At 40.8% G+C, this 25,359-nt stretch overlaps 1 protein-coding gene across 3 annotated transcripts in view; it reads right to left on the reverse strand.

The window, feature by feature from the left end:
- GRIN2D (glutamate ionotropic receptor NMDA type subunit 2D) overlaps positions 1-25,359 on the reverse strand; it is a 1,144,270-nt gene that overhangs the window by 275,773 nt on the left and 843,138 nt on the right. For all 3 annotated transcript variants that reach the window (XM_082274380.1, XM_082274379.1, XM_082274378.1), the window contains one exon: positions 13,809-13,962. In XM_082274380.1, the coding sequence (XP_082130506.1) occupies positions 13,809-13,962 (154 nt within the window). The remainder of the gene's footprint in view (positions 1-13,808; positions 13,963-25,359) is intronic.

Here is a 25,359-nt window from a genome sequence, read left to right on the forward strand (position 1 = left end):
GGAAACATGACTGCCAATTTGTTGTTTATCAGCGTTTTCCCCTCTCTGTAGGCTCATTTTACTACCTTCTTTAACTTCAGAAACAACATCAGAATCAAGTAATTGCTGTGCATCCTCAAGAAGCAAGTGGCTAACGCTGTGTTTAAACAATTCAGCTGGCTCCTCTGTGCATGATGTTGGGACTATGGCAAGAGTAGCTGTGGACAAGGAGGCAGAAAAAAAGCCACTCTGGCAGCAGCTGCTGTGGACTGCAAACTAGTATCAGCTTGGGTGATAGAGGATGGGGAGGATGAGGATGGTTTGGTACGCCAGTCTACCACCTCCTCTGCATGCTGTATGGCTGGATAGCACAGGCAACATCACTATACAGAGACAAACGTGCCCTGCCTGAGGACGGACCACATCCACCTTTGCCTGTGGACACAGATACTGCTGGCCCCCTCATAGTGGCATGGGAACATCTGCCTCTCCTTGTTGGCCTTCCAGACATGATGGGGGAGGGGGGCTTATTACCCAAATGAAAAAGATACTAGGAAATGGGTAATTGGACTTGCACTTTATTTAGAATTTAAATTTATTGAACAAAAAGTGGTGTTTGGTGCATTTTAAAATGAAAACTTTAAAAAAACTAAAAAGATAATAAAAAAAAAAAAGAACACCAGCTTTGCAGTAAGAAAAACTGCGGCTCACAATTTTAAAAAATGGAGCAAATAGGGGGGGGGGGGAAGATGCAGCAATCAAAAATAAATGTGCATACAGCAGTGTATACAGCATTAAATGTAATGTAATGCTGTTTAACACTGCACTACACTTATACTACACTATATTCACACTACACTATAGTCACACTATACTGACACACTATACTCACACTACACTATACTCACACTACACTAACACTACACTCACACTACACTATACTCACAATACACTACACCGACACACTATACACTCAGAGTCACAATACCACACTAACTAGCTATCACTGAGCCCTGCTCTATATATCTCAAAGAACACACTGTAAAAGGTTTCTGTGGGAAGGTGGGACTGTGAGTACTGAGCCTTGATTGGGCAAAGTTATCATGACTTTGTCCATTTAGGGCTCTGACAGTGCTCTGTTCCCTGTTTGGGCAAAGCCTTGCCCCTGACCAATGGTCAGGTGCATTGCTTCATTCATTAAGGGCCCTGGCATGCAGGACACAGTACAGCAAACATCCCACCGAGCGCCCCTCAAATGTGGGTGTTCGCCGAACATGCAAACAAGGGATGCTCGGTCCGAACTGCTCTCCCAACACTGGTTGTGATTAACCTCCATCCAAAAACCGTTCACACTGCCTGCACACTAAACCAGAGTGGTTTAATGTACAGGCAGGTAACAGTGGTAAGAGGGCAGTGTGATGCGTGTTTCAGCACATCATACAGTTCCCTCTTTTTCTTTTTTTCCTCAACTTTATTTGAAGAGCACAAAGTGACACTTCATTATTGTCACCACACATTTGTGCCCTGAGTTGTGCTGCTATGCAGTGACATATGGTGCAATCCAGTGGGCTGCAATAAAATGCAACAGTTCTGATCAGGCCTTTAATGTAAGAACAAGATCTCTCCAGACTCCCAACTTCTATATTCCAATTGAGGCATCGCCAATAGTACTGAGCACCTGACATTGATCAATATATTTTCCAGAAATCTCAACCCACTTTCCATCCACCAACTTGTCATCACCAAAACAACTAAACAGATGAAAGAAACTTACCACAGACATTTTAAATATTTACATAGCATAACAGGTTGTGTTGACCAATTTGATCATTGTTTTGATTAAAAGTAGATTCAAAGTGGTTACAATTGCCAAGAAAAATGTTGTGTGTATGGATGTCATTAGTTCTAGTGAGAAATGGCAAAAAAAATGTAATTGGCACCTCCTACTGCCGGCTATGGAACCCTAACGCAAGCTCTTAAAAGATACATAAAATCACATTTATGGATAATTATGACCTAGTAGGATCTTGCTGCAAAGAGCTATTTTCACATTCCCATGTGTGTATTTAAATAAGCTCTCCAAAGGTCATTTGGGGAAAACAGCTTCATAGTAATTTGTATGCAGAGATACATAAAAAAAAAAGTACACAGTCAAAAATACTTTCATTTAGCTGTCTTTTCTTTGCAAATTTGTGATTACCATATTTCCATGTTCATTTTTTTTTTTAAATGCCATCAGGTTTTTTATGGTTACATTAAATGATCATAATAGTTAAGTGAAAGATTATTAAAATATTTATATCACATCTGTTAAATGCAATTATTTTGATACACTCATTAGGTTTATTATATTGTGGGTTAATTTATGTCTTCCATTGTTGGTACCATTGTATACATTGCTCTTCAGATGGGAAAAAGCAGTTTATAAATTAGAAAGAGAATTTGTTTTTCATGGATGAGCATTAATAGATAGCTAAACTCTCATTCGGAATATAGTTATTCTATCTGCCTAGCCCCATCCAATCAAATATAAAACCACATTTTCCCATCTCAGAGGCATACTTACCTCAATTTTATTGCTGTGGCCTGCCGCAATCCTCACATCCCTTGGTTTAAATCTTCTTGCCTTTGGCCCATCCGCACTGGTGATCCCTTCAGACTTTTATATGATGTCCCCAGAGAGTTAATGCAGGAGGCTGATCATGATCATGTGCAAGCATGTCTCCTTTCAGATATTGATAATAAGGAGGATAGTACCATACAATATATAAAGTGCAAAGTTCAACCATACACAGGTCAGCGGACATTAGGCAGAAAACAGCAAGAAGCAGTGATGTTCCACTAGCTGAAACTTACTCTGAAGTGGGCTCCAGCAATGAAGAGGGCGCAGATGAAGAGGTGGAAAACCATTTGGGTGCCACCATTTGAACAGGGGGAAAGTTCGGAGGGAGATGCAGAACAGCAGCAAGGGAGGATTTTATCCAGAGGCAGTATGCAGAGAACTGGAGAGAGCAGCCATCATATTTTATCTGGCTGCACTGACCCACAGGGACATTGTAATAGAGCTCTGCTGTGTAAGGGCTTCCATAATACATCTGGTGGCAGAGATTAATGATAAAATCCCTCTTGTGTTCCTCCTAGAGCACACACTGAATGTCCTGGTAGACCAAGCATTAGGGGCATGGCCAGAAGGAACCTTAGCCTACTGCCTTCATCTCTGTGGATGAGCAGGAGGGTTGTGGTGCTAGTGCTAAGGAGGAGGATATGGGGCTGGTGTCAAGAGATACATTACCATCTCCAAAGAGTGGAGTCACTCTAAGACAGGAAATGTAATACTGGCTGAATTATCAGGTGAAAATAAAGAAAAATGCACAATCTACACCACTGGCTTACCTCTTCGGATAAGTACAGCTTTTTCCTCTTGTTAGATGTGGAGAAGGCATTTGACAGGTTGACTTTTGACTACATGGCGGCAGTCTTACGTGCAATCAGAATTCGCACCTGTTTTTTCAACTACATTATGTACTTGTACGCTGCTCCTACCATGAAGGTTTGCGTCAATGGCCATCCATCTAATGTCTTCCCCATCTGTAACAGCACTAGATACGGTTGCCCTTTGTCACCCTTGCTATTTTGTCCTTATGCTCGAACCCCTACCCTGTCATCTTTAATCTAATGAAAATCTTAAGGGTTTGACAGTAGCAGGCTGTACTGCAGGTGGCAGCCTTTGCCGATGACATTTTACTTTTCCTAACCGAATCACCCATCACATTTCCCAACTTATTGAAGCACTTTGACCTCTTTCACTATATGTCTAACCTCAAAATCAATTTCTCCAAATCTCATGCACTTAACGTGACCCTGCCGGCTGCCCAAGTAGCGCAATGCCAGAAAAACTTATCATTCCAATGGGAGTCGGACGCCATAACCTACCTGGGAATCCAGCTCTCCACTTGCCTGTCTGAGCTTTATTCCAGGAACTATATGCTTCTCCTACAGAAAGGTGCAGCTGACTTATGTAGATGGGACAGCCCCTTCCTCTCCTGGTATGGCAGGACAGCCATTCTAAAGATAAATGTACTGCCCCATTTACTCTACATACTATAAGTGGCACCAATCAGACTGTCTATGGCTTTTGTGCTCACCTACAAATGCCCCTGTGTGACATTTCTGTGGCTCAAACAGCGACCACGCATTAGCTATGACCAATTATTTCTGCCACAGCTTAAGTGAGGAATTGGTCTTCCCGATATCGGCCACTACTACTGGGCATACCATTTGTCATGGATTGTGGACTGGAATGTCCATGAAAGAATTAAAGACTGGGTTTAGGCTGGAGGACTCTTTCTCCCCCTGGACTCCTCTCTTCCCTGGACACCTGTGCGACTTGTCCCCGCCAATATTCAAAGCCACCCACTCATTGGACCAATCTTACATTGCTTCCAAAATCTGTGAGAAACTTAAGCTGTCCTCTTCCATGGGACCTTTAACCCTGTTCACTTAAACCCGTAATCTCCACCTGGGATGTCCCAATCGTGAGTCAAGCATGAATCCTCAAATTAGTTTATGTGCCCATTTCAACAAGGATGGCAGGCTCCTTAACCAGGCTTGGGTGATTTTCTAAATGCAAGATGCTCCTCTCTAATATTGGACTTAGATTCAACTACAACATTTCCTCAGAGCCATTGTCCATCTTTCCTCTATGTCACGACCCCTAACTCATTTTGAATCCCTATGCTCTAAGACCTTGCCTCAACAGCACATTTTTTCTGATATTCATGGCCTCCTCTTTATGGACAAGCCCTCAAATCTCAGGAAGGCCTGCAAAGCCTGGAAATTTGAGCTGTGCTTGGAACTGTCTCCAGAGCACTATGACCACATATACTGTACAATAATGCTCTTAAAGGCTCCATTAGTGTCACGACGCAGGAAAACAGCTATAAGATCCCTTTGCCATAGTATAGAACCCAGGGCCAACTGCACAAATTTCACCCGAATACATCCGAGCATGTGCTGGTGATGTAACCAAGAGTCCAGGATGCTATTACATGTCTAGTGGATGTGCTCGCTCCTCCAACCTTTTTGGAAAGAGGTCCAAATCATAATATCTCAGATGACCACAGATACTCTGGATTAATCTCCAGCACAATTCCTATTACGAGGGACGTTCAAGTCAAACTGGGATTTGAATGTATATAATAAAAGAACAAATTTCAAGGAGTGGACATTTTGACATACTTCTCTGCTACATTTATACACATATCCCAGTGTTTAACTAATGCCTGGAAAGCTTTGGCATAGAAAGACTTTTTTAGTACGCCTGAACTATCCTAGGACAGGCTGCTCTACTTCATCATCTGTGCTTAAATGCTGACCTCCGAGGAACTCTTTCAGCGGTCCAAACAGGTGGAAATCGCTTGGAGCGAGGTCCGGACTGTAGGGGGGATGTTGCAAAACCTCCCAGCCGAGCTGCTGTAATGTGCAGTAAGCAGTATGAGCTTGTGCATTGTCCTGGAGAAACAGGACGCCCTCGGTGATCAAATCAGGCTGTTTGTTTCTGCGGACGCGTATGCACATCACTCAGAACACGACAGTAATATTCACTGTTGATAGTGCCATTTGTCCCAGAAAACACTTGCCATCACTTTACCTGCAGATGCAGTTGTTTGAAATTTCTCTGGTGGTGGCAAATCCACATGCTTCCACTGCTCATTTTGCTTCCGGAGTGGATTGATGTGCCCAGGTTTTGACACATGTGATCCAGAAAATCCTGGCCTTCCCTGTCAAAACGCTCCTTCAACACAGTGCAGACTTTAACTCTTCTCTGCCCGTCAAAAGTGGAAAATGCAATGAGGTTATGCATTGATTATCCAGGATCAGTTGTTCCACATGCTGAATATACACAGGAATGACCGCTGTGGGCTGGGAACCACCACGGCAGGGATTGTCACTGATAGACATACAGCCATCTTTTAAAAGTTTGCACCATTCAAATGTCTTACTGCGGCTGAGCGTCTCATCACTGTACTGTGCTTGAAGTCTTCTGCAGGTTTCACACCTTTGTTCACAAACTTCATCACCACAAGCTGTTACATAAATGCACTAACACTTTTGTCTGCCATCCTAATAACTGTTCTCTAGACTGGCCCATGACATGTGCACAGTCTATGAGTAATAGGACACACCTGCACTTACTACTGCGTGTACTACTGCCATGCTAGCATCCCTTTTTATACCTGTAAAATTAAAAGTCCCGGTTTGATTTGAACAGCTCTCATGCATCACATGTCTTTTTCTCACAAGACCTACTTTAAGTCGCATGTGATGCACATGATGAACACTGCTAAGCTTTGCATCCCTGTGCATTGGGGCAAGACCCATGCACCATCAGTGTCAGAATGGTTCACCCACGTACTTACTGTAAAATCACAGAAATGGAGGAGTCGATTAGTGTTGCAAATGATTCCCTCCCCCCTAAATTCTCAAAAACATGGGCCTGCTGGCTTCATTTTCAAACAATGGGCAGTTATAAGCTTCAGCTTGGTTTACCCACCTAGTCACTGACAGTGGCTGGAGATCCCCTTTTTAGCCGGGCCCCTTCCCCTATTGAGTCCCTCTTCTCTGTAGTAGGCCGCCCTCAGGCTTTAAGAGCCGGAACACTGTGGCCCCTTTCTGGAGGGCCTAGCAGGGCACATATGGTTCTCACTCACTACATTTTCCCCTTTTTGATCCTAGCCGCTTATTTGATTACATGTCAGGTTCCGTGAGGGATCAAAGTAGATCCCCTCTTTACCCTGTCCTCGCTTCCCATCCTTTCCCCCACCACCACCTTTTTTTCTCCCCCTTTCTTCCTTTCACTAGACTTCAACTTCTGGGACCCTCAGCTAATGAATGGACAGCTAGGCCTCTGATTATAGTTGTTACATAATGAATATACCTTCCAGAGCCCTCCCCGTGTCCTCTCATCCTTTCCTATTCTTCGAAAAGTGGGACACCGTACCTTCCGTCCTCATTTCACCCCCCCCCCCCTTTTTTTTCTTTTTAGAAAACAACTGGCTCCTAAGTCAATATTACACTCACTCAATAGTCCCTTACTGTAGATTGTTGCATCAGCTACCTTTGCCCCTACTTCTTGAAGGGGAAGTGATACCTTGATTCACTGTTTAGTTTACATTATCCTACTATTCAAATTAGTGAATATTTCTCTGCTCTCTAAACTGGGGCATTGAATTGTAGATCTTTAACCTTGTATTTTAGAAACTGATGTGTTGTATTTTAGAAATTGATATGTTGGATGTGTGTTGTTAGTTGAACATATTCCTACTCTCTGTTCAACAACTATTTTCAATAGTGTTTTTAAAAAAAAAAAGAAACAAAAAAAAACATTACACTTTAATGTTTACTATCAGCACTCTTTGCTCTAAGGATTGTGGCATCATTGCTTGCACCTGGCACTTAAAGGAATTGTTTAAATTTTTTACCTTTTAAGCATAGCCACTTTTAACCTTTTCAGCACATTGCATATTGTTGCACACGGATTTGGGACTATTGTGAATTTATTTGCACCTGGCACTTAAAGGAATTGTTTATGTTTATTCCCTACCTTTTAAGCATAGCCACTTTATCTTTTCAGCACATTGCATATTGTTTTGTTGCACACGGATTTGGGATTATCGTTTGCTAATACATTGTTTGAGATTTTTGAGCGCTGTCCCCTTGTATTGCATTTAATACATTTATTTTGTGCTGCTTCCGGCGCACCTCCAGTTCTGACGCCACTTCTGGTTTCGGTTAAGTGTGACCTTTCCTGGCCTTAAAGTGATTTTAGTGAGGGAGGTGGCCCTCTGGTTTCCATTCTATAAATAGTGCAGTGACTGATACTGACCACACCCCTGACAATGTCTTATTATGATAGAATACACTGGGTTGGGTATTCTGGAGTTTTAGTAAAAAATGTAAGTGCTTTTTGTTACTGCACCATGAGGAGGTTCTGTTCTTCTTTTTGATATGTATGAGTTGTCAATCTGACTTTTTGGAGCATCTATTCATGAGTAAAGACCTCATATAAACCATAGGACTTTGGAACTTGCCAGGAATCTGATGGTGTCCAGTGGCTAATTGAGCACTGGTTGACCGCTTATATCTTAAGTTATTCATAATTTAGGGTAAGAGGCTCTGTGTGCTGTGGTATATGTAGAGGACTCCCCTTTTGCTTCTTACCACTATTTTGTGATGTTGTACACACACCTGAGGTGCCTTCTAAGTTTCTAGCTTCAGTGGACTTTGTATGGACTTTTGTGAAGGCTGTATTTTATTCTATAAATTGTTGAAATGAGGCTTGTTATCCTGCAGTGTCTTCTGTTTCCTGCTTTAGGTTTTCAGATGTATATAATGTGTGGTGTGCAATTAGCTCTCTGAGCCACGCAAGATGTCATTTTTGATGAAGCATGTACGGCAGAGCACACCTTAGTGATAAGATGTACTACTATACTTGGAAGTGATCTGAACATTCCCCTGGGGAGTTGGATTTGTACAGTCCTTCCTATATTTTTATTTACATGAGTAGCACTGTTTTCAATATTGGATACCATTGATTTTACACTATGTGGAACGTTCTCATTTCTCCATGCACATTCCGTTGAGCGGCTCCTGATATATATGGTAGAGTAAAGTGGCGACATCATATTACTAGGATTTGAGCCAATCATTTTCAATTGTTACATAACTTCTCACTTTGAGGGTCATACCCTTTCGGTAAGCCTCTGACCTGGACACTTGTGTGGGAGCATTGAATGTGTTGTTGTTTTTTTCACCTGGAGGAGTTTTTTACACTATATGAAGATTTACCAATTCACGATGGAGTTCCTTTGTTTGCATGGACTTTCCCTAAAGACACACATACTGGATTGATATTAGTTTTGTTTTTGCTTCATGAGCGCTGCATTTGAGCTTGGGTTTTTTTCATATTACCATTTTGTATCTAAAGGTGTGCTGGCTGCTGGTTTAGGGGATTCACCCTTTAGCACATTTTTTTTATTTTAAAATACACTCAAATTTTTATGTCATAATAAAACCTTCCTCGTATTACCCTCTTAAATTTCAGCTTACATATTGTCATGCCACAATAAAAGATACGGTAATAACATTGCTGCCTTCAAATCCCAAACAGTAAATGCAAAAATAATAATATAAATGTAATACAATCAATAGATTAAGAAATGCATATATCTATATAAATCAAAATAATCCATATTTAACCTACATTTGCATACAATTCTGTAGGGTACTGTGAAAAAGAGAAGCTCACTAAAAATAAATTATTGTGCCACTTGTCAATTTGCATGACATTGAGAGCTTTAGATTTATATTTTTTAAAAAGAAACCTTCCTATTGCTTTTTGATTTGTTGCGACTGCTTTTTCCACCATTAGATCCCTTCCTAATTTGAAGAACTAGGTTTTTTTCCATGTTGCCATTAAAAAAGATCCTCTTCCTGCTGATACAGTATTTATTAACAAAACTTTTTTGCTTTGGCAAGTATTCTCAATGGCCATGCCCAACTACCTGGGCCCTTTTCTAGATAATAGTTTGCCTATTAACGTCCCACCACCACAATGGCTAGAATTTAACAGCAGTATTCATCCTCTACAGACTTTAAAAAGTTAACTGAACCAAAGTCTCCAGATCTTTAAAGAATTGAACCCAGTCAGATTTGCCCACTGCTGTTTAACTGTACAATAATATCTTAAAAGTATACAAGAGCCTTCATATACTGTATGGTTCCACTAGTTTTTATTCTAGCATTACCTCTGTATACCAGGCCCCTGTTAAAAAGATTTACATGGCCATTAGTGGCCCGTTCTGCTAAAAGTATGTGTTTCTTAGACTGTTCTTTTGCAGGCCAGGTGTCCCAATTACCAATCTCTTTCCATCTGAAAGTTCCAAGAGAACATAGCTTGAAAGCAACAAAATTGCAAAGATATAAATGACCAATATGTGCAGCCTATCATAATATATTGTTTCAATAAATGTGCCTAGAAATATCTGATGAATTCTATAGTAAGACTAATATCACGGATGTGTTTTCTAATCATTCTTGAGTGTCACTGGTTCTAGTAGTCATTAGCACTCATCTTACCTTTAAGTTCTGCCACTGAAATGTAGTGTAGAACAGCAGGTTCACATTGCAGACTGTAAAGGAGACAGGCTTAAACATTTGCACATCCTTCCTATATGGTGTCTCTAATTTTTATTCTGGCACTGATTCTGTTTACCAGATCCCTTGTTAAGTGGGGTTTTATGGTTAACAGTGACCCATTATTCCAGAACTTCCTGTTTCACAGCATGTCATTTTGCAGACTGGTTGGTCAAGGCTCCTATCTCTGCCCAGCTTAAAGCTCAGTTAAAGTATGGCTTAATGACAACACATCCTTGAATGTCGCTAGTTGAAGTAGTCACTTGTACCCATATCACTCTTAAGATCTGGCAATAAAATGTAGTGTAATACAGCAGGTGCACCTTCCAGTCTATGACACTTGTGATAGACATGCTACCATGCATTATGATTGATATGTTGCTCACTGCCCTCCTGTTGCCCATTTTGACATTTTATATATGTAGCACTGCCCCCTAGAGGGCTGCTGAGAATTACACCTTGTGGGTCCCCTGGGTTATCATTTGCAACCGATAGCAGGCAAAACAGCATTTAAAGTACCTTGCTCAGACAATAATCAGTCCAGGGGATGTTGGTTTTTTTGAGTTTTTATTTGGAACTGGGATTGGAGAAGGGATGAGTGGGATACTCCAACTATGAACTATGCACAATTCTAAGGACACGAGCTCCAATGTATGCGGCAAGGCCGCTGCTTCACCTTGCCACTGAAATTAAGATAAAAAGTATGATCCTGTTTAAATTACTCTTCAGGGATGAACTTGGCACCCCCTTTATAACTTGCTGTGTGTGCTGAACTCCTGTCCACTGACACTATTCCGGAGTGGTCCCCTTTTCTGGGAAGACCCCTGGCAAGCCTCATGGACACTGTTTTTCCCAAGGTTGCTTCTGCCTCAACTCAGCTTGTCAGTCTCCTGGACCTCCTGGCTCAACACCACACTCCTGGTCCACTAGGCCGATCGCCTGTGACCACTTTCCTCAACAAACAGGAGGAGAGACAGCCGTCACCCTCCTCCTGGGACCCGGCTTCCCACCCAAAGACCCCTGTCACATGTGCCCCTGGCTTTTATAACATATCCCAAGATGCATCAATGTTTGTGCCAACCCACTGGGATAGTTACAAAAGCCTGTGTGTCACTGGCTGGGTTTCCACCACCATCCAACAGGCTCCCCTATTGGATACAGTGGGGACACTCCCTCAGGCCAGATGAATCACACATGGACACATGCAACAGGCCTAACTAACAATCAGGCTCCCCTGATAAGCAGATGGAGACACTAGGCTTTTAACTATCTAGCACCTACCTAGGAGGGTGCTACATATATATATATATATATATATAATAAATCCTTAATCATAAAGGCTATAATTCCCAGAAGAATGCTGTGGCTGTAATGCATCACGATATCCAGAAAGTAGCAGCTATAATAACCAATAACATCTCTGATGGTGGCAAACATAATACTTGGTGAAAGGCTCAATTCAGAGAACTAACACACCAAGATATGGAGCTTATAAGAGCTATGGAGCTTTAACCACCAGAGTCTCGCATAACAGATGCAACGTCCTGGCTGATGTGTTTCGCAGCTTTGCCTCTTCCTGCTCTTCCTGGCTCTGAGGAAGAGACAAAGCCTTGAAATGTGTCAGCCAATTTATTTGAGGGCATTGCATTTGTAATGCGAGACTCTGGTGGTTACTGCTACATTGAGTCGATGTGCCTTTGTCAAGCATATGTTTGTGAGTATACCTAGTTATTTATCCAATACATCCAATTTTATTGAGGATAATGCACTAGGCTGGTGTGCCCTCTGTTTATTGCTTTATTCTAGTGTATCCAGACATCCCCAGTCTTGAGAGGACAGCAAGGTAGCAGTTATCTGGATTTTCCAAGTCTAAGAGCCTAAAGAGATACCTTTGGGGACCCACCTCTAAGCACAGGAGAGTTGTATTTGCATGAGAGTTAAACAGCACAATCACATGTCTAAATGAAAGATCTTTATTCTTGGAACACAATAATATGTATGTAAATTGAACCTAACTCTATTGTAAGTTAATAGTTAATATATACGATTCCTATGATGCCATTAGTTATCTTGTTGTCCCATAAAGCTCATCAGCATCCTTAACTCCAGTGGTTGTACTTGCCTTGTCCTTTTTTCCTACACCATTCTTTCCTTCACTACCCACTCCTTTGAGATCAGCACAACAATTTCCAAATTGCACAGACTATTTTGAAAGCCTCTGGGTGACCACATACAAACTGTAAAAAAAGTCTGTTGAACATTACTTTTTGAATAGATAGACGTCTAGCAAGAACCATTTAAATACCCCTGGCAAATAAGAAATGATAATGCCCTTAAAGTACATGTATGTAGGTGTTAAAACCCCTGTCAGGAGCTTATTGTAAAGTAGTAAAGCAAATCTCCTGCGCTCGAGTAGAATATGACGGAGGAAAGAGGGATACTTCAGACTCAAGTGGACAGAAGCCTGTGGTCTTGCTGCCCCCTCAGGATCAAGGGTGTCCAGAACAAACTGGGAAAAGAAGACAAAAGAAAAGGGGCGCACCGACCTAGTGCATCACCACTAAAACCACTAAAGCCCCCTTCCTCAGAGCCAGAAAAGTTGCTGGCTCTGAGGAAGGGGGCTCGCCCCTGAAACGCGTCAGCCCAGCCATAGCAGCCCCATACGGCACACTGCATGCCATTCAGCTTCGTGTGGGACCTTGGCTACCTTGGAGATTTTATGTGCAATGTTGATGTGTGTACTATCAGACCTGCTTTGTGAGTATATTGTATACTTTTTAACATTTTAATAAATGGTTTTAGTGGTGATGCACTAGGTCGGTGCGCCCCTTTTCTTTTGTCTTCTTTTCCCAGGAGCTTATTGTAGTCTGTGTTCCCACAGATGAGATTCATTCCTTTATTTTTCATGGTACCTATTGTCATCAAAGCAGACAATGATGGGAAATGCATTACTTAACCTCCTTAGCGGTATTCCCGAGTGTGGCTCGGGATGGAATTTTAGTGCCATTAGCGGTAACCCCGAGCCACACTCGGGGTACCGCCAGGGAGCATAGCTGGATCCTGGTAGAGGGTACTTACCTTGTCCCAGGGATCCCGCGATGTGTCCCTGCAGCATACGGCAGCCGGATCTACCGCCCGATGCTGTGAGCATCAGCTTCCATCTCCTGCGACGTGACACTCGCAGGGAGGTGGAACCGGTGGCAAATTTGAAAAGTAAAACACACAAACACACTGATATATTGTAATCCTATTGGATTACATTACAAAATAAAATAAATTTACATTAGTTTGCCCCCCAGTGGCCTTTCCTGCAGTTTTACTGTACTTTATATACCTATACCTTTATGTACTTTATATCTATATATATATATATCTATACACGTATATCTATATATATGTATACACACACACTCACATATATATATATATATATATATACACAGTGCCATGCGAAAGTATTCGGCCTCCTTGAACTTTTCGACCTTTTGCCACATTTCAGGCTTCAATTATTATTATGTCCATCTATTTGACAAACACTTTAAGCTTCAGTTTATGAAAGAATAATAAAAGATATCTGTAACAATAAAGAGATGTAATTATATTTTAGCATATGATGCCTTGAAATGAAGTATTACCTAAAAATGCTGATGGGGACACAGTTCCGTTGCTCCTGGAGACCATTACACTAATTCCTGTTTCCACAAAGGGCACTGAAAAGTCAATAATCTCAGATCGTTCTTCATTTATTGTAAGCGACCCAATGGCCATATCAGCACGCTGGTAAAACACCTATTGGGATACAAAACAGATCTAAATGATAAAGGGGTCAATTCAGAATGTAGACAAGTCTCACCAAAATGTTTTACTCAATTATATTCAAATTCCCTGCATTCTTCTAGTTCAATTAAAATAACCAAACTATCATGATAATTTAAAGCAGCTAACATGTGGCTTATTTAACAAAGCTAAGAGCAAGATACTAAGCACAGTAACCCACTCCAACCAATTGCAGTTCATAAATAAATTAAACAACAGAAAAACAACACTGTGCTAGAGTATGTAATAAGCTGCCAGCACTAGGAGTAAGAATATACACTCCAAATAGTAAATAAAAGAAAGTGCAGTGCTAGAAACAATTAGTAAAAAACAGTATTGAAACAGAAAAAGAAGTCCATGTAGTAATATGTGCAAGAAGCAAGTCCCAGGCAGATGATCCACGTGAGTAAATGAATATGCACCACTCAGAAAACCGTGCCAGGTAAAAATAGGGTGACTACAAATGTATCAACTTCACACACTAGGTGAGTAATAGAATCTGCTTAACAGAACCAGTAGACCACTATGTTATAGGTGGTCACCTCAAGCGCAAGGGAATTGGGCCTCCCTCAAAACCATGCAGCCTGGAACTCACTAGACCCCAAGGTATCTCCGAGAGAAAAGAGAACTAACATAGTGTGGCACTTGGTATCGTTTTATTCAGGGCTTTTTTTCAGCCGGAATGCACCGAAACTGAGTTCTGCCACCTCTGGCAGGCCTTCTTATGTATTCTGTGTCAGCTGCAGCCCTCGAGTTTTTCAGTTACTAGCACGGCAACGTACAGCTGTCTGTGCTATTCAGGAAGCAGCTTCTGTCCCCGCCTCTACCCGCACTCAAGCACAGACCGGAGGAGCCCTGAAACTCCGACCCAGCTACAGTTCTGATGTCTCCATCAGCTTCAAAGAAAGCCTGCGCAGACCACATGGCCTGGAGCACCTTCGGTGGAAGAGGTGAGGGAGCTAAGAAGGAAATATGGGGCTGGGGGTCTGTGGAGGAAAAACAGAGGGGGGGGGAGGGGGCTGTGGAAGAGGTGAGAGAGCTGTGAAGAAAAAACGGGAGGGGGGGGGGGCTGTGGAAGAGGTGAGAGAGCTGTGAAGAAAAAATGGGAGGGGGGGCTAGCTAGTTTGCACACGCTGCTCTTAATATTAATTTATCAATTTTTTACACTATATTTTATCACTGGATGCTCACCTAACCTTTAAATTTAATTAATTTCACTGTATTTAATAATTTATTAATTTTATATATATATATATATATATATATATATATATATATATATATATATTTATATTTTTAGTACGGTCACTGTCACTTTATTGCACCTACTCACTATTATATATTAATGTGCATTTTTTACTATATAATATATATTATTATTTATATACTGTTTTAGCTATTGGTTCATTGTACTTCTTTATATTTATTTTAAACTTTCAATGATATACCGTATCTGATTTACCATCATTACTGATTGAAACACTATATCTGGCAGCGCCATCCACCTCGCCATCCATTATATATCTGAATATAGCTCTCACCCTACATATTTCATCATATGTAACATCGTCCGGGGATAGGTCTAGGCCTAGGGATCATCTGCGTGTATCATCTGCCTGGGACTTGCATGACTTGGCAATATTTGCCCACTCTTCTTTGAAAAACACTCCAAATCTGTCAGATTGAAAGCACATCTCCTGTGCATAGCCCTCTTCAGATCACCCCACAGATTTTAAATCGGATTCAGGTCTGGGCTCTGGGTGGGCAATTGCAAAACTTTAATCCTTTTCTGGTGAAGCCATTCCTTTGTTGATTTGGATGAATGCTTTGGGTCATTGTCATGCTTATGCCACCATTACTTATTTTGGGTATGCTCCCTTTTTGGTGTACTGACCAGGGCACACCTCAGGTCTATGTTATGTTGTGTTGTGTCATCTTTATATATTTATTTTAGAATTTGCTAATTGAGTAATATTGCATACAAGGCTAATAAATAACCAACTTGATTAAAATAGTATTCAGTACCTTCAGTTGAATAAGGATACAGATTTTGCTTGTTCCTACTGTATGTGGAAAACATAGAGACATTTCATGTGTAGGTGAATATTTTAACTGTCAAGCGTAGATTGCTGTAGATAGACGTAAACAAATATGGCTACTAAGCAAAATTTGCGGGGAAAAATAAGAAATATTTTAAAGGTAGAATAATCCTTTAACTGTGAGAAAAAAAATCAGCCAGGTGCCGTTCAATAATAACCTAAATGCCTATGCCTGTGATTGAAGCCAGCTCGCTATCAGACAGTTTTGCCGTGCCATTCCATTTTCCAGTCCTGGGATATTTTCAAAGGCTTATTAAAACCAAATATTCCTGTCACAGATCATATGTAAATCTGCTGCTAAATTTTTTCTCCAGAGGTGAAGCGTTCAAGCTGAGATTTATAAGCCTTGAATTTACACATCTATCTCAGGCAGGTAAATGAACCATTGCATTTGCAAGCTAATTAAATAATGTCAGACCAAAACTAATTACAGAAGTGGATCGCTTGTACCACAGAGGTTATCTAATGATATGGTGTGCGTGGGCTCCCATTCAGTGTAGGGTCTTTAAAAGTTGTTACCTTAGCCTATCTGTCACACCAGTAAGAGTAAATACCAGTGCAACAAAATCCTTATTAGCAAAATATTATTAAAGCAAATGTAATAGGATGTTATCTGAATTACATTGTGCTCACCAATATATAATTTATAATGAATTACATGTAAAAAAAGAGGTAAAACACATGAATTAGTGACTTTAATCAACACAGAGAATTAAATAACCCTACCCAGGAAGTTTTTTAAAGTGGATAAAGCGATTTTAACTATATTTTGAAATAGTCTCATTAAAATTACTTTTACATTTCAATAAGCAGTTATTTATAGTTTTCTATAACGGCCAAACTCATTTCTTAGTTCTCTTTTCCTCTTCACATCAACTCAACCATAAATAGTTTGCAGTCAGGAGTTTACACAGTACTCATCCCTACACCTTTATTTGTTGTCATTGTCTCATTGATTTACTTACACAAACCAATATGCACAGAGCCCAAAAAAAATATAGGTTAATATTAACATATGAAAAAAACATATAAATACTCGCTCTATGTGTGTGTGATTATTTTTGTTATTTTAGCTTTTTATGGGCTATTCAAATTTATCTTGGTTCTGCTTGTAGTGTCTTGTTCATCAAGGGGCTTATTTCCTAATAAAGTAGCACAATTGCAGGAGAAGCATATGATGCAGTATGTATATTGGTTGCTTTATTAAAAATGGAAAAGGAAGAAACAAATGGTATTGATGACAACAGTAAAGTGCAATGCACTAAAACTGGTTATTTCTTTAGACGCAATAAAAGGTAAAATCATTGACTGTTCTTGTTATGGTTGTGGGGTCCTCGTATTTTCTGTTTTAAAACATCTGTTGGTGTTATTTTGCTGAATGGATCATACAGATTGGTTCAGCATGGATGAAAATCCCAGCAACCTTTACTACTGTTTTCTAGCACTTTTACATTTGTTCTTATTGTTGCACTCACATTTATACTGGTTATTCTCAAGTCTAAGACATTTCATGCAAACTTAAAAGCATATGGCAGCCTAAGGCTTACTCTAGACTACAGATGACAGTTAGATATTAACAATAATCACCAGAGTTCCTTTACCCACAGTATACCTGCTGCTCATACATTTTATCTGGCGTGTTTATATCAATAGATCACACTGATTGGGGTTGATTTAGTAAAGGCAAATAGGCTGTTCACTTTGCAAGAGCTAAGTGAATATGGGGAAATGTCATAAAGAATACCAAATCCCATGCAAGGAATTAAAAAAACAGCATTTTTTTCTTGCACATGATTAGATGATTGACATCAGCAGAGCTTCACTTCATTCACTAAGCTCTGTAGAAAATTCCCTTAGACAGTGAGACTTCCGTCACAAAGTGAACAATCTGTTTGCCTTTAATAAATCAACCCCACTGAATCACATGTATCTCAGATCTAATAAAAGAGTTCATAAAGTTTTTAAGCTGGTTGGTAGTCCTTAGACCACCTGGCCAATGGCAATGCATCCCAGAGGCTTCTCAGCTGCTAACTACCAAATTCAGTTTAATATCTAATAACTAGAATTTGCTTAGTCTAGAATGAAAACAAGTTTTAAAAACTGGATAGAGCAAGGTATTCAACCCCTTTATTACCACTATATGTTAACTTGCATCTAAAACCACTGAGCCTTATTCCTTATTATTATGCTTAATTATGTATTTCATAACACAACTCCAGCTGTACAACACATGGTATTATGCAGGCCATACATTATATAGTTTTCTAATTCAATTTCCTTTAGATTTACCTTCAACTATGTAGTGCGAGGGGCTGAATGATTGCATACAAACTGAAAGTGTTTAGGTCTGACCTCATATTATATGGTTTTGGTAAATATAAAATAAATTGTACAAGAAAATTGTATAATGTAAGGCCAGCCTTGGAGTATCTGACTCTTTCTCCCTCTTGCTGCAGCTCCTATTGTTCACACAGTTGCTCCTTCTCTCCCATCAGAGTATCAGTTGTCATGTAATTCATTCTATTGTTGGATAGAGGCACCCCCTTCAAGGTGCCATCCTCATTGCTTTACTGCTTTATTTAAACACTTTGATCCCCAGGGTTCTGGTGTTATGATAATATTTGCTACCTAGATCCTGTAACTTTTGCCTTTCTTGCCTACCTTGACTTTAAATTCTTTGTTACTGACCTTTGCCTGGATATACAGTAAATTACTCTTCTGTGTAGACCCCTACTGAGGAAGCCGAGAGCTTACAGCCTTTGACGCAACGCATATAGGGGGGCGGAGACTCCAAACAGACGAAACTCGGCCAGCACCAGTCCTGTCCCACTATACAATACCCGATCAGCCCGCACAGCTACATGTGCTTGACTTGTGAGTGTACCTTGCTTTATTTTGTCTAATAAACCCATTTTAAACGAAGAGCACTAGATATTCTTTTCCTCTTCTTTCTTCAATGTGCGTACAGAGCATATGAAGCAGGAGACAAGTTGATCTACAACCCCCATAGTGTCTCAAGGAAGTCCCTGAATACATTGGCGTGATTCCTTATATCCACATAGGGCAACAGCTGTTGTGGCCTGGTGGTAAAACACAGAACTAAGTGTGAGGTGAGAGGCCATCCTTATATGGTGGAGGGATCACAAGCACTTCTAATTAGCCCTTGAATCACTTGAGCACCTTTGGGACACTGAAGAGATATTTACTTTTTTGGATGCACCATATGAACTGCTATATCAATAAATATAGGGGTTCCCCACGTCATGGATCACCTTAAATTGTATGTAAATAAATAAAATGAAATTAAGAGTGTAAATAAAATGCCCTCACTAAAACCACCACCGAATGGTGGGGTCCTTGTTGAGAAAGTGTTTGAATGTAAGTGAGAAATGGCTGTGTTTAAAAATAGATCTCCACCTTCTGTGTCTAAATAAATGGGTTTGGGGAATAACCCACTAAACCCTATGTGGTAATAGGAAGGTGTGAATTGGTATGAAGTGTCAACATAAATACCACAAAATAAGCAGTAAATTACTTAACAGTGCATACCAGTGAATAATGCTTATATCAACAAAATTATGCTTATATCAACAAAATGATAGTGCTACCAGTATTATAGTGCATACACAACCTTGTTGAAAGGTGCTGCAGTACTAAATACAGTGCAAAACAGTGCAATAATGCAAGTGCTTATGTGCAAAAAAAGGTGCAATCAATTAGCAACAAAGTGCAAGGTGTCGGCAGTCCTTTCCTTACCCCCAATCTTTATATGTGTCCACAGGAGGGCTTATGCCCAGGGGTCCCTCTGACCCTGATATACGGGCCTGTAACAGTCCGTGTTTGGTGGATAGGTGCCCTTACGCAGGAATCCTGATAAATATTGGATACAAATGTTCCAGTAGTGAAATAGAGAGAATGCCCATGGTGTAGTATTTCAAAGTATCTTTATTAAATAAGAGATATCGCACTTACATCAATAAAAGAAATGTTCAGCATTAGAGATGCAGACATCCGGGACTCTTCCTGCATTCCACGGACTGAAACCGGAAAAACAGGAAGTGACGTAATGACGGTTGGCTTCCCTATATTCGTTTCGTCACACTGATGTCATCTGGAGCCTTGGACTGTTATATGTTTGCATTTAATGTGAATGTTGTTTCACTATTAATTATTGTTAGCACTGTTATGCTATATTGCACATTAATAGCACTTTTTATGTACTCAAAGCACTTTATTCTTTTGCGGTATTTCTTTTGCGGTATTTGCACACGGATATGATTTTTATGGTGTAATTAGTGTTTTATGGTTACACCATTTACTATGAATATGCCATAATTAGTTGTAGATTTTTTGCACAGCGATCAGTATTTACACTATTGGAATTATTTTTGCACTAGATCAGCACCTTGATTCATTGATGCAATATTGTTGGATTTGCACATTTATTATTTATGCTTAGATGTGAGCAGCACTGTATCTTAGGTTTTGATTGTACTCTTCTGATTGCCATCTGTCTTGACCTTTGCCTGGATATGGATAGTCTTCTGATTTCCATCTAACCTAACCCTCTTTCTTGGACTGTGAACTAGTCTACAATCTACTGTCAGCTCAGATCACTGCTAGATCAGTGACAAATCTAGGTACTTCCCCCCCCCCCAAAAAAAAAAAAAAAAATAATAATAATGTGGCTAAATTTGAACAGGGGGTGGTGGAGGAGGAATAGTGGAACTTCCCCCTTTGGGTGACGTTCTGATTTAAGTCCTTGGGACATTCAAGTCTTTGTAGGCATGCTACTGAAAAACACATTTTCAATGAGGAAAATTAATTTGTGCTATTTTCTTATGAATACCTCTTATTTTAGACGACCTTTGATTCTCCCAAAAGAAGGGGTCATAAATAACTATAATGAAGACATTTTAATCTATCTCTGTCTGCCTTGGCTGGCTGGAGCAACTGTAAACTCTTTTTTGCAGTCAGTATTAGCATCTTCTGTTACAGTCAGATTATCCATTTACTGCCAATTCTACAAACTTTAGAGACATGTGTTAGTTGTTTGTTTTGTTGTTTTAAAAGAGTATTTATTATAAAAACAAGTGAACATAAAAAAAACGTTTTAAACATTTTTCAAATATACAAAACATGCAACCAATTATTTAAGAGAGTTTGCCTTTTTTTGGCAAAATAAATGTTAATAATAAAAGTAAAGCAATCACCTATCTGTTTTAAAAGATGTAAAATATATTCTGGGACAGAAACCTGTTTTAAAAACTATCTGTTAAAGTAAATCTTTCTAAAGAGAAATATTAGGGCTGACGAAAATGACAATTCCCTGACTGTTATACAGACATACTAGCTAAATTCCTCCTTAACCACTTCAGCTCTAGAAGGTTTTACTCCCTTAATGACCAGGCCATTTTTTGTGATTTGGCACTGCTTTGCTTTAACTGACAATTGCGGGGTCGTGCGATTCCGTAGCCAAATACAATTGATGTCCTTTTTTTCCCCAGAAATGGAGCTTTCTTTTGATGGTATTTGATCACCTCTGCAGTTTTTAGATTTTGGGCTATAAACAAAAAAAAGAGCGACAATTTTGAAAAAAACACAATATTTTTTACTTTATGCTATAAAACATTCTCAATAAAAATTTTTAAAAATCTATTTTTTTTAACAGTTTAGGCCAATATTTATTTTGCTACATATTTTTGGTAAAAAAAAAATCCCAAAGCGAAATTATTTGATTTGCGCAAAAGTTATAGCGTTTACAAACTACGGGATAGATTTATGGAATTTTTATTTATTTATTTATTTTTATTAGTAATGGCGGCGATCAGCGATTTTTATCGGGACTGCGACATTGTGGAGGACAGATCAGAAACCTAACTGACATTTCTGACATTTTTTGGGGACCAGTGACATTAATACAGTAATCAGTGCTAAATAATATGTACTGCTACTGTATAAATGAAACTGGCAGGGAAGGGGTTAACACTGGGGGTGATCAAGGGGTTAAATGTGTTCCCTTTTGTGCTTACTAACTGTGTGGGGGGATGGATTGGACAGAGGCAGAGAGAGATCAGTGATTCAGCTTAGCTAAATCACATGATCTTTCCCTGCCTCTCTAACAGAAGAGCCGCCTGCTTTGTTTACATAGGCAGGCAGCTCTTCTGTCATTCCAGCCGAAGATCGTAGGAGGACAGTGGTGAAAAAAAAACCCCAGTGACTGGGAAAAGAGAATAATCTTCACAAGGTCCCCGAAGACCTAGAGATCCTGTCAGTCCATCAGGGGGGCTTGCTTTTCATCTTGGCTTGGCTTCTGGTAGACCGCCACACTTAAGGCAAAGGACTTTGCGAGGATCTGGCAGCAGAAGATTTAGAGTGAGGAGTAGAGGGGGTCCATCCAGATCCATGGAGACTAGGCCCAGTCGCTTCAGGAGGGCTTCCCCCTCAGGAAACGTGGCAAAAGAGTGTTTCTTGTTACGATAAGTAAAGTTCAGTCGAAAATGAATCGCCCAGTAATACTTGATATTTTTAGCTATAAGTGGTTGTAGCAGCGGTTTTAAATTCCTGCGTTTCTGTATAGTAGCTGGCAATATGTTAGCGAAGATCTGGATTTTGTGGTCTTGGAGTTGTAAATCAGCGATGTCCCTAGCTCTGGACATGATTTGTTCTTTAACCTTGTAATAGTGGGGTTTCACAATTATATCACGTGAGAGACCATCTTCACGTGGCGCTGTCAGGGCCCTATGCGCCCTATCCAATTCCAGCTTCTGGGGGAAAATATCAGGAATTGGGTGCACAATAAGCTCCTTTGTTATAGCTCTTATAAAGGACTCTGGGATACTCCGCACCCTAAAGTTGTACCGACGGGATCGGTTTTCCAGATCATCAATTTTGTTCAGTGCCTCATCTAGCCTGTTGTTTAAAGTTTCAATGCAATCTGTGTTCTGGTTAGTTCTAGCCACAGTGTCTTCCAGGGCAGATTCAATAGACTCCATGCGGGAGCCCAACACCTGGAATTCCTGTTTCAGGTCAGAAGTAATGCGAAGACTAGCTTTTTCAAGGCCTTGTTCCAATAAAGTAGAAAATGCAGCCAGTAAAATAGGGTCTCCTGAATATTCCACTTGTGGATGAGGTGCTGCAGGCTGTGCACCCGATAATTGGGGAAAACTGTCTTCCAAACTCCTCTGACTCAATGAAATGTCGCATAAGGCCCTGTCCAGGTCATATTGGGAGGAGAAGATGTCCCTCTCTGGGGAGAGTGAAGATGCCTGAGAGCCCCCCTTGTCCATCTCTGCAGCCGATCCCTGCTGCAGTGATGCCGAGGGTGCCGGTGTGGAGCGCTGCTGTAGCAGCTTCTGGGCATATGTAAGGGCTTCTGCCGCCATCTTGGCCATGCAGGCCGCGGTGCTGAGAGGCTCTGCAAACTGTCCCGGGGGCAGATCCGGCTTACCCGGTGCCAGGTGTCGGGTCCCGGAGGGGTCAGGAGTCCGGTCCGGTGCTTGTGAAGTGCAGGCGGGATCGCTGGATGCGCGGGCGGGCTTTAGCAGACCAGTGGGGAGCGGAACCAAAGGATTACACAGCTGCCATCTTCAGCTGCGCGCATGCACCTGTTGGTAAGTGTTTAAAGAGGCGTTCCAGACTCCTCCCAAAAAAATTTAAAGTCAGCAGCAACAAATAGTGTAGCTGCTGACTTTTAATATTAGGGCACTTGGCTGTCCAGAAATCCAGCGGTGTCCTCACCCGATCTGATTTTTCAATTGGCTATAGGGTGCTGGTGCTGCCATCTTGACTAAGGGAAACCTATCTCCCACTGCGCATGCCCGAAGCATGCTGCACTTTGTGATTGGGCAGGCTGTAGGGGAGGAGGGGGGCAAACTTCCAACACAGTTCACTGCAAGGAACTGAGCCAGAAGTTGGAGTGGGTACCTGTCAAAACCAGGTACCCGCTCCCCCCCCCCAAAAAATGTGGCAGCAGAGGGGGGAGGAGACAGACAAACGGAGCTTCCCCTTTTGGGTGGAGCGCCGCTTTGAGGTGTAAGTGCACCTTTTCACAAAAAATGTAAAGTGATCTAACACCCAATGCCTTCCCCTCCCCAAAGTCCCTGCTACAATTATCTGCTTAGGTGATCAGCGGTCACTTTCCACACAGTCTGTGCAGAAGTCTAGAGATTTGAAAGCCAGCTTGTGACCTATTAGAGTCAATCTGATCTGTCCCGGAAAGATCAGCATGGCAATCAGACAACTAACATTTTCAAAATGAGAAGTCTCATTCCATGCAGCTTCCATGCCTCTCACTTGAATTTTTTTCTTTAAAGTGTTACTAAAGCTAAAAATGTGTTTTACCTTCAAGTAATTGTAAAATGATCGCCTTGTAAAACAGCCCATTCAGTTTAAAATAGAAATGAAAGGCAAAAAATGTTTGTATAGATTTAAAAATACATTTTAAATACCTTCTTTCACTTTTTTTTATAAGTGATCACCTTCCCTCTGTTCTCGGCTGCATAAGAGCTGGGGGGATAAGAAGCAGCAGCACACTGAGTGAATGGCTGTGCAGCGGGGGCATGTCATGACGACTCTGATCATTGTAGGAGATCACACTGAGTTTCCAGCATAGCTAGAGAACTGACCACAGTGTGTGCTCCTGTTTAGTGTGGTCAGTTTTTAATAGGAAAGCAGAGGGACTGGCATGAACACCATTGATTTCACATAAAGGAAGCAATACAAAGAAAATTGGATACTTTCTCTTACATGGTACAGCAGGCACATATTAGGAATGTGAAGTTTTGGGGTAACAAACACTTTAATGCATTCCTTGCATTATTGTAAAAAATGTTTAATTGCTCTCTATCCTCCCCCTTTCCTGTGTGAAGGTGAAGAGAGGAGAGAAGATATCCAGCGCTGTGCATGGCTGCATCTTTTCTCCCTTCTCCTCCTCTTCACACAGGGTCTCCAACAGCAGCAGGAACCATTGGCTCCTGTTGCTGTCAATCAAATGCAGTAAGTAGGAAGTGGGGTGGGGCTAAGTCCCGCTGCGTGTGTCTATGGAGCGCGGCTCCTCTACATACGCACAGCTTGCTATGGGGAAACACAAAGAGGAGGGGGAGCCAAGATTGCCGGCAGGGGACCTGAGAAGAGGAGGTTCCGGGTTGCTCTATGCAATACTTTTGCACAGAGCAGGTGAATATAACATTTGGTATTTTAATTTTAAAAAAATGTACTTTAATAACACTTTAAAATACATCTGTAACCTAATAGTACAAATTACACTAAC

This window comes from Pelophylax lessonae (genome assembly GCF_965119305.1).
Source record: "Pelophylax lessonae genome assembly, chromosome: 12".
In the NCBI taxonomy this organism is placed as follows: Eukaryota; Metazoa; Chordata; class Amphibia; order Anura; family Ranidae; genus Pelophylax; species Pelophylax lessonae.